General features: G+C 45.1%; 1 protein-coding gene across 1 annotated transcript in view; it reads right to left on the bottom strand.

The window, feature by feature from the left end:
* LOC110311412 (SH3 domain-binding glutamic acid-rich protein) overlaps positions 1 to 2,652 on the bottom strand; it is a 26,167-nt gene extending 23,515 nt beyond the window's left edge. The window contains exon 1 of the mRNA XM_021184705.2: positions 2,423 to 2,652. Coding sequence (XP_021040364.2) covers positions 2,423 to 2,644 — 222 coding nt within the window. The 5' untranslated portion in view covers positions 2,645 to 2,652. The remainder of the gene's footprint in view (positions 1 to 2,422) is intronic.
* Between the last annotated feature and the right edge of the window lie 8,125 nt (positions 2,653 to 10,777).

The following is a 10,777-nucleotide window of genomic DNA, read 5'->3' as shown; positions in this document are numbered from 1 at the left end:
GCCTCTGCCTCTGCCTCTGCCTCTGCCTCTGCCTCTGCCTCTGCCTCTGCCTCTGCCTCTGCCTCTGCCTCTGCCTCTGCCTCTGCCTCTGCCTCCTGGATGTGCCACCACCACCTTGCATGACCTCATCTTTATGGAAGAAACTCTTCCACTTAGAAGGTTTTAGACAGTCCTTTCAATATGTAATGACCATTGCCTTGGTTCTACTAAAAAATAGTTGCTAATCGCCACAGTAAAAATGCTCATTAATACATATCATCAATAATTAATTCATGGTGGCTAGTAGAGATTAAAATGGCAACTAACATTAACAAACAGCTGCCAGTGACTATAATTAATAATCACAGAACTTTCCAGTGCCTGGACAGGCCCTGGCACTGTGATGGGCACCCGAGTGTGGTATCTCAGAAGTCCTCATGACCAAGCTATGAGGTGAACACTATTCTTATCCTCATTTTACAGACAAGGAAATTGAGGTTTAGAAAGGACAAACACCTCCAAGGTCACACAGTTACAAATGGCACTGAAATATTCATCTAGAGGGTCAAATTCCAAGGTCCAGAGTGAAGGGAGACACCCCCACCCAACCCCCACCAGAGTCTCCAAGGCTAAAACAAACTCCCAGACTTCAAGAATGCAGGACAATAAACAATAAACAAACCAAAGAAATCTGTGGGTTTATTTCCATTGTCTGAAGAATACAAACAGCCATATAGAACAGATAAAAGACTTAGCCTGGAGAGGTGGCTCAGGAGTACTGGCTGCTCTTGCAGAGGGCCTGGTTTTAATTCCCAGCACCCACATAGTGGTGGCTCACAACCATCTGTTACTCCAGTCCCAGGGGATCTGACACCTCTTCTGGCCTCTATGGGCATCAGGCATATGTGTGATATAGTAACATATATGTATGCAAAATATCCATGCACCTAAAACTAAAAATAAGTAAGTGACTGTGAAAAGTTTTCAACACTGTGAAAAGTTTCAGCACTAATGTTTGAAACCCACTTCAAAACCAGACCATCAGATCACCTATCCTTGAAATTTTATTTCCAATCTAAAAGACCCAAGCGCGAACTCCCAGGATGCAGCACAGCGGTAAGTTAACGTGCTTACACAGGCCCCAGGTGTGAACCCAGCGCTGAAGAAACATGGGTGTGCTCCTTATGTAAACCCATCAACAGCCACGGAAGGTCTGTGTTCGAAATCTCTGTGATTGGAATTCTCCACTCGAGCTGTGTGCTCCTCTTTTTCTCCTAGTCCAGGGCATCAATCAGTTCAGGGCCAAATGATATCATAATTTCCAAGTCTGAGTTAGTCTACATCCTACACAACAAATAGAACCACAGAAACCATCCTGGACGAGTGGGTGGGGTTGCCAAACTCTTTTTATTTTCTGCCTGCCTTCTCTGAAGATCCTCCTGATTGTCCGAGTTTGGGTGTAGTGGCCTTCAGCAAATTGTGGTTGGGGCTGGTACTTAGCCAGGGCCTGGAAACATCTCTGCAGAGTGACTGTCAGAATTCCAGCCGCAACCTGAGACCCTAGGGAACAGCTATAAAAGGAAACAGCCCCCTCTCTGGTCTCTAACTCTTGGAATTAATAGACTGTTTTCTTCCCACAGCCTTCCTCATTTCTGCTAAGTACTGACTAGAACCTCCACAAGACAGACACTAGAGTCCACCTGAAGCCAGTCTCCTACAATTCATCCTAGACCTAGAACTGAGTCCCTAAATTGCTCTTATTTCTTCTACCAGCGGGTCTACATAACACGGAATGCAGGCTGGAATCAGAGGGTGGGTGGTCTCAAGCAATCCGAGCTAAGCCATATGGAGCTGGGCTTTTGGCTCACACTCTAGGTGCCCTCACTTCGGAGAGCGTTTAAAACTGTGGGCCTCAGATGGGTCTGCTGCTGTCATTGTGACATCATTTTCTACAAATAATAAGCTCATACCTACTATCTTCTAATGCTTCCAGCTATTTCAAATATAGGAGTAATTGTGCCCCGAGGTCGTTTGGGCGATCTGATTCATCTCTCCCTGACCTGTCATCTGTCTCCAAGTTTTAGCCTGCGTCTTACAGAATGAATGGTAAAGCACTAAAAAATCTAAATGGCTAAAACTGCACAGCACTACCAACAGCGCACAAAGCACAGGTTAAAAGGAGCATGAAACACTCCCCCGTCCAGTCACCTTTCACGCCAACCTGCCAGATTACACACTTCACATACTTTTTCCAACATCACGAAGACAGAGGCAAAAAAGCGGAGGGCGCTCATGCTCACCGCAGTGTGCAGTTAACTCCCACACAAAAACAAAAACAGCATTCAAGGCCAAAAGCCAGGGCATACCCACTCCTTCTGCCTCCAACCAGGAGTTATCCAGAAAAACACATAGGAAGAAAGCCCACAGAGCCCCAGACACCTACCGCTATGGACCCAGAAGATGTGGCAACAAACACTTTGATAACCATTTCGACAGTCGGAAAGAGGACTCCCCCTAACACACCCCTGCTAGGGAAGTCGCTGGACAAATCCCGCAGTGACGCCCGCCCGGGGGGAGCAGGTGCCAGGTCAGGGCTGGCGGTGATCCAAGCCTCTGCTCCCAACCTCCCCTCCAACCAAGAGGCTAAAGAGGAACGGGGAGGCATCCCGGGCTTCCCCCTCCGTTTGGGATGTCAGGAAAATGATTGGCTGATAAAAGCAGCCACTGGACCCTTTCCCTTATCACTTTAAAGGCCTAACAACAGTCCCTAAAAGGCCAGGCTGAGAGCTCGGGAGCGCACCAATCACAGACCCATGGAGAGGTGCCTAGGGCAGGAGAGGCGGGGCTGGGGAAACTGTGGGGTGTGGAAAAGAAGCGAGTTGTCCAGAGCCTAGGGAAAAGCCCAGAAAAAGTCACCTTATCCAGGACCAGGTTGGATTCACCAGGCTTTGGACAAACCACAGAACTGTGAAGACTGAAACAGCCGCACTGGCCACTTAAATGAAGCGCGGCTTCCTGATTTAAAGTTTTCTAGAGGGTTCACAGGACGGAGATGCCTCTGTGAGTGGCCTGTTTCCTGCTTTCTCCTTCCACCAGCTGTTGGGTGCTGTAAAGCTTCACTGACACTTCAGAGCTGGTGGCTGCCGATGACTGTAACTAGAAATACTCTCCCCTATTTTAAAGGCTTTGGGAGATGGGGATGTTTATAACAAGCTCTAAAGCATCTTATTTATACAGGTGATTTGAATTGCATTTAAAAAAAATCAGAGTACAAAACTGGTAAAGAAGCCCAAATGTTAGCAGCCCAGACTCTGCTGATGGTTTCAAAGCAAGGTCAAGGGCCCATGAGGTGGCTCACTGGATAGCGGCCTCCAAGCCTGAACACCTTCCTGAGTTTCATCCCTAGAACTTCATAGTGAAAGGGAAAAAAAGCAAATCACACATACACACTCAGACATACAGACACACACATGTGTGCACACATATACACACAACACACACAGAGAGAGACACACATGCACACATATATACCCTAGAACTTTATAGCGGGAGGAAAAAATACACAAACACACTCACACACAGAGACAGACACACATAAACACACATGTGTGCACACATCTGCACATTCATACAGAGACACATGCACACACATATACACATAAATATGCACATACATACATGCACACACGCGAATACACACATACACAATCACATGCACACACGTATGCAGGTGCACACATATACACACAATACACACTCAGACACAGACACATACACACACATATATACACATGAATACACAAAGACACACACATGCACACATATAAACACAATACACACAAATACACTCAGACACATGCACACACATACATATGTATACACACATATACACACAATAAAAACACGGGCATACTAATACACACAGCCACATGCACACACACACACATATATACATATATATGTGTATATATATATATATATATATGAATACACATATGCACACACACGAATACACACACATATTCACACACACAAATACAGACATACACACAAATACACAAAGACATATAGACACACACACACACACTCAGACACACATGCACACACATATATACATGTGCCAGGGCAGCCCCACCCAGAGTGGGCTGTTTCTTCTTTCTTGTTGGTTCTTCTTGAGGCAGTGGAGGGGGAAGAGCATAGGCGGAGGGTAAGACTTTGTCTTACGAGTTTCTGGGTTAAGGCTTTGTCTTATAAGAAATTAAAGGTTGCTGTATAATAAAAGGTTTACTTATCTAAGTCTGAGTTACTATGCAGTTGTAGCTGACCTGCCTTCTGTGCTCCTCTGAGGCCAGAAACTGCAGTCTCTGGCACATAGAACCTCATCCTAAAACAGCAGGAGATTAAGTAAAGGATTAATTGCTAGAGCCTTCTCCTTATTGTCCAGATGCCTCTTGCTTGTCAGGCTAGGGGGAAGTTTGGAGCAATAAACTTCTATTGAACCAGGAGAAGAGAATAACACTCTCAGAAGGAAAAACTTTTACATAAGCAAATATGTTAATCTCACATAAATTCATATTCAGCTTCATTCATGCTCATTTATTCATTTTCATTCAAACCCAGCTGGGCCCAGCTTACATACATTCTCACAATCACATACTTACACACACACACACACACACACACACACACACACATCCATACTTAAATATGCTATGGAGCAAAAGACCAAGCACTGATACAGAAAGAACTCACTCATTCTGAATGAAAACTGCACTCCAATCTTTATTACATAGAGAAAGAAAAAACTTCTACCTTTTTAATGCTAAATGAATTAAACCCATGTGTGTAAGAAAGAAAAAAAGCTTTATTTCTTTTAATAAGACTAAACCTGCCTTGTCCTTACCATGGGGTCAGAACAGATCCCATGATGGTAAGGAGAAGCCTGCCTGCTCCTTCTGCTCTCTGAAACATCTTCTTTTTTCCTCTTTCCCTCTGCATTCTGCACATTGCTCTCTTAGTATTTTATGTTACCTATAATTTCTAGGTTACTCCACTCTGCATTCTCCTTCTAATCTAAAAAATGTTCTGTCTAAAAACTTCTCCTCAGCTCAGTTCTTCTCACCTCCGTTCCTCTCACCCCAGTCGCTCAGTTCTGACTCTTCTCTTTGTCCTCAGCTCTTAAAGTCCTTATCTTTCAGAATACATGATCACATGTTACAAAGTTCATCACAAGTTCACACAAAAAAATCAAATCATAAATTGAAAGAGAAGTTTACAGCAGAGAATGTTTACATGCATATCCATTAGGAGTGATTATCTGGCTAAACATCCATCACCTGTCTCAGCTCCACAGGTTCACTGAAGGTTTAAAACCGTAACTAAGTTATTAGTGAAGTTGTGTATAGGTAAACCCAGTCAGTATTTTATCTTCTGTCCTAGAACCTATAATAAATCGTTAGTTATCTTTTAATGACCTTTGGTTAATTGTTTTACAACCTCTTGGAATGTGCTCTGAGTGGGAGAAAGTCTGGTTACCATCTAAGAGCAATTAACCGGTGACTTGGGAGACTGGCAGAGTTCTCACTGAAGCTTTGACTATCAGAAGAGGACTTAATAGCAGCTCCACTATAAAAGAGCTTAATAATCACAGATATAATTTTAGGAATTCTTATAGGATCATCATTAAGTCATGTATTTGTCTATATAGCATCACTACAAGATAGTACATCTTCATGGATCTACAGCGATCTACTTCAAAAGGGGGTGTGCTTCTACTTAGTGATTGATATATATGTTTAATAATAACAGGAAACGCATATTAATAGCAGGAATCTTTACTAAAATGAGTCCCTCACAGCCTTGCTTAATGAGAGCTCACCTGTCGCAGATTATATAATAATCCGAGGCAGGCCACTTCAGGATGATCACCTGCTAGTTATTAGCTTGTCCCATTATGGCTCCTGACATACATGTATACCCATGAATACACACACAGGCGCACACACACTGAGAAATCAGGTCACAAGCATTAGGGGCAAAGGCCGTGAGCATTTACCTCCTTCTGGTACCAGACCCTCTCCTACCCTGTTATTCATCACAGAGGAGAGAGGCTGGTGCTCTAGAGCAGCATGGGACCTCTTTGACTCTGGTACCTGCTCTTTTCACAAGTGTCTCAGAGATCCTGAGCCTGATCCCTGTCCCCAGGTAGGTGTCATGGTGAGAAAGGACACTCCCTAGAATATATCTCAAAGTCAACTAATTCACAAGTCAAAATTTAACTTTGGACAGCATAAATCCATAGAAACAAACATAAATAATTTAGAAGGCAGATTGACAACATGATCGTTCAGAGAGACATTATCAGTAATTTCTCCCCTAGGGCCCATGACTTCTCTAAGCACAGACTGAACTCATTCCTGTAGAGCATGTGTCAAATCCCATCAGGAGGACCAGGTCACCCCATAAACAGTCTTGCCACTATTGCCACTGAGCCCATCTTGCCTGGCATACCCATACTGTAGCATCATGGACCACTGGCATCTTTTTCCCCAGCAGCGTCCTGCACACACATTCCAGAACTATGAAAGATAGCCAGAACCAGAGTGCAGTCTTCTGGTCAGTCCAACATTGACTCCTCTGTACGAAGTGTGTGGTCTCTTCAGCAAGAATGTGAGTCTTACCAGTGACTTCTGGAACTCAGCAAGAGCAGTAGCAGTAGCCTGTGTTGTCTGGGGAGCCTCTTGGGTCTCTGACCAATAACTCATGGGCAGGTAACCTGTGTCTGGCACTGAGGTTTTATTTATATATATTTATCACAAATGTAATGCAGAGTTTTTATGAGAAATATTTATTTTATGTATATGAGTACACTGTCACTGTCTTCAGACACGCCAGAAGAAGGCATCACACCCCAGTACAGATGGTTGTAAGCTACCATGTGGTTGCTAGTAATCGAACTCAGGACCTCTGGAAGAACAGTCAGTGCTCCTAACCGTGGAAACATCTCTCCAGCCCCTGGCACTAAGGTTTTAATAGCCCAAGTCTTCAAAGTGCAGCACTGGTCATTAATGTGGAGAACTTCTGTTCAAACTCCTTTAAAGATTATATTTTTAATCAGCTTATTAATGAACGGGGTTTGAGAAGACTACTTCATACATCCTTGGTTTAGATTAATAATTCCATACTCTCCTTCTCTCCACCCTCCTGTCCCTTTCCATTAGTTACCAGTGGTCACCCCATCCTTTAATATCATATAACAGCTTCTTATTACAGTGTGTACTGGCTAAATCAGAGACACATTACTGTTAAAAGTGTGGGAAATGAGCAAATGAGAGTGCTCCAACACAGTCAGGACATTTATATCAGCCATCTTGACAAGACTCAGGGAATGTGAGAGAAGAGGAAGGAGAGAGAATATCAAGGAGGATGGCTGTAAAAGGCTTTGGGAGACCAGACTGTGGGAAACCAGACCTTCAACAGCTCCCACCCTGAGAATCAATTGACCCTTTGTTGGGAGCCGAGCCACCCCCTCCTTCACACAAGGCTGATCGTGAAAACCAACTGACCCTTGTCTTGGCCAGACACCTGGGGCTGTTTGGGCAGAACCAGCATCCAAAGATAAGCCACAAGATGTTTCAAGCCTGCACTCAGCATCCGCCCCAGATGTCCGTCCCTCTCTCTGTGCTTTGATCATTCCCCCTCAGCCCCTCCCTATTTCCTCTCACTGTGTGCTTATAATCAGGCTTCCAGCCTCCATTAAAGTAGACTTTGACAACCCTCTGCTTGGTCTCGATCACTTTTCTCGCCTGTTTCTCTTTCAGGCTTGGTTCCCCTCGACCCCCGAATAACTAGGTCCCGTGGGTCCTTTGGGTTGGGATAAGTGGTGCCCCATGTGAGGGCTCAAGGTACGGACCCTCGCCAGATGGAGCCCACCCTCCAGAGAAGGTTGCTGTGACGAAGAAGCCATTTGAGGAACGATCTCACTGCTCATGAGACAGTAAGTTGACATTTCTCTGCCCCATAGAAATGGGCCATAAATTGTCTAAAGAAGTGGTCTTCATCAGAGACCCGAAAGCTTCTCTCAGGGAAAGGGGAGTTAGAGTTAAGAAGAAAGAGTTGATAAAATTTTTTATTTTTATAGATCAGACATGCCCCTGGTTTATCATTGATGGGCCAGAAATCCACCATAAAAAATAGAAAAAAGTAGGTTGAGAATTAAATGAAAAATTGACCAGTCAGGGCCCCGATGCTGTCCCTGCAACTGTTCTCTCTTACTGGGGACTCATTCATGATGTAGTGAAAGGCGCAACTGATGACCCTGATAAACAACAACTTTTGTCGGTCGCTGAATATTGTCTCCTCCGCCCCTTGTCTTGGGCGGCCTCAGTGACCTCTCTTTCCTCCAAAAGGAACCCTTCAAAACCTTCCTCGGTCATTATAGACATATCTGAGGCCCTGCCACCCAATCCCTCCCGATGGGCCCATCCCCTTCTGATATGCCATTAATTAATCCAGTCTTTAAGAGACCTCTGGCCCAAGAGCCTTTAGATCCCAGAAGGCAGCCACCTTGGAGGAGGAGGCTCATTATCATAATCCCAACTGGCTGCCGCTTGCTTCAGCCCCTACACACGGCCCCCTGTGGGTCCCATCGCCCTTCCTGCACAGCCCAATACCCTCTGCCCATGCTGCAAGAGGGGCAAACATTGGGCCAATGTTTGCTAATCCACAATAGATATTTGCCTCCCCTTCAGGGAAACAGGCAGAGGGGACAGCCCTGGGCCCCCAATTCCATTCCATTTCTTTTGGCCACGGGGGACAGCTGGCAGCCAGATCAGCCCCTAGTCTCTGCAGAAAATTCAGATTCAACCCCCTCATTTGTTTTTGGGCTTTGAATTGTTTCCTAATAGGATTCTCTCCCAAAAGGTTCATTTAAGGTGGGATTCCTTGCAGACTCTTAATGATTTTCAACACCTGTTAGGAGATATTAACTGGCTCCATTCTTACTTAAAACTTAAAACAGGGGAGCTAAAACCTTTGTTTGATATTTTGCGTGGGGACTCAGATCCATCCTCCCTACGTACGCTGACCCATAAAGCACAAATATCATTGGCCAAAGTAGAACAGGCCATCAATGAATTGGATATTTTTCCCCAGATCTTCCCCTCCAGTTCCTTGTTTTCCCTACTCCCTTTTCTCCCAGTGGCCTTCTGTGGCAACTTAAACCTCTATTTTGGGTCCATATGCCGGCTTCTCCCTCTAGGGTGCTACCCACATATCCTCAGCTGGTTGCTCATATGCTGCGTCTTGGCAGGGAAGCTGCCCTTAGGTTTTTTGGCAAAGATCCTGATATTATTGTTCTCCCCTATGATACCTCCCAAGTTCAGTGGCTAATTCGAAATAATGATGATTGGGCAGTTAATTGCACCTCCTTCTAGGGTGTGATCAATAACCATTATCCCGCTGATAAATTGGTTCAATTCCTACATAGGACACCTGTGGTTTTCCCAAAAAGAACAAAGTCAGCCCCGATTGCTAGGGGCCCGCGGTAGTCTTTACCGACGGATCCTCCTCAGGTATGGCTGCCTTCAGCATTGGTGGAGAGGTCTCACGTTTTATGACAGACTTCTCCTTGGCGCAGCTTGTTGAACTGGCAGCCATTGTTAGGGTGTTTGAACTCTTGCCTGAAACCCCCTTTTAATTTGTATACAGATAGCGCCTATGTGGCCGCTTCTGTCCCCCTTTTAGAAACTGTTCCATATATCCAACCCTCTACCAATGCTTCCCCGCTGTTTGCTAAACTCAAAAATTTATTCTTGCCCGCAATTTTCCTTTTTTTATTGGCCATATTCGTGCCCATTCTGGCCTGCCTGGGCCACTGTCTGAAGGCAACGATCGGGCCACCCAGGTAGTGGCTTCTGCCTTATCTACCACCTGTCTTGCCGCTGCTCAACAGGCCCATGATTTACACCATCTTAACGCCCACACCCTGAGATTTAAATTTTCCATCACCCACGAACAGGCACGACAAATTGTTCGGCAGTGCAAGGGCTGCCTGACCCTTTTACCCGAGCCACATGTGGGGGTCAACCCCCGTGGGCTACTTCCTGGTGAGTCATAGCAGATGGATGTCACCTGCTATGCCCCCTTTGGAAAGTTAAAATATATTCATGTCTCTGTTGATAGTTTCAGTGGTTTTATCTGTGCATCTTTACAGTCAGGAGAAGCCACTAAACATGTTATCAGTCATGTTCTCTCCTGCTTGGTGGTTACACCACAACCCAAGATCCTCAAGACATGTAATGGCCCGGGATATATTAGTTCCAGCTTTAAACAGTTTTGTGCTCAGATGGGCATCAAACATATTACTGGCATTCCCTATAAGCCCCAAGGCCAAGGCATTGTAGAAAGGTCTCATCAAACCCTTAAAAACTGCTCTTTAAATTGCAGTCTGGGGGGCGGGGGGGTGCAGATTCTATATCCCCAATCTGGCAACTTCAAGACCCTCTTGAATCATGCACTATTTGTCTTCAATTTTCTTACATACGACACTGTAGGCAAGTCTGCCGCAGATCACCTTTGGTACCCTTCAACTGCCAACAATTATGCACAAGCTATGTGGAGAGATCCCTTGTCCAACAAATGGCAGGGTCCAGATCGGTCCTTATATGGGGCAAAGGACACACTTGTATCTATGATTCAGGGGCCCAAAATGCCAGATGGCTCCCAGACTGCCTAATAAAACCATACAATTCATCCAGGGAAGAAAAACCCTGAGAAAAGCTTTCTGTTTGTGCTTACT

Source organism: Mus caroli, chromosome 16, assembly GCF_900094665.2.
Source record: "Mus caroli chromosome 16, CAROLI_EIJ_v1.1, whole genome shotgun sequence".
NCBI classification, from domain to species: Eukaryota; Metazoa; Chordata; class Mammalia; order Rodentia; family Muridae; genus Mus; species Mus caroli.
The sequence above is the reverse complement of the archived record's forward strand: the minus strand, read 5'-3'. Positions and strand labels throughout refer to the sequence as shown.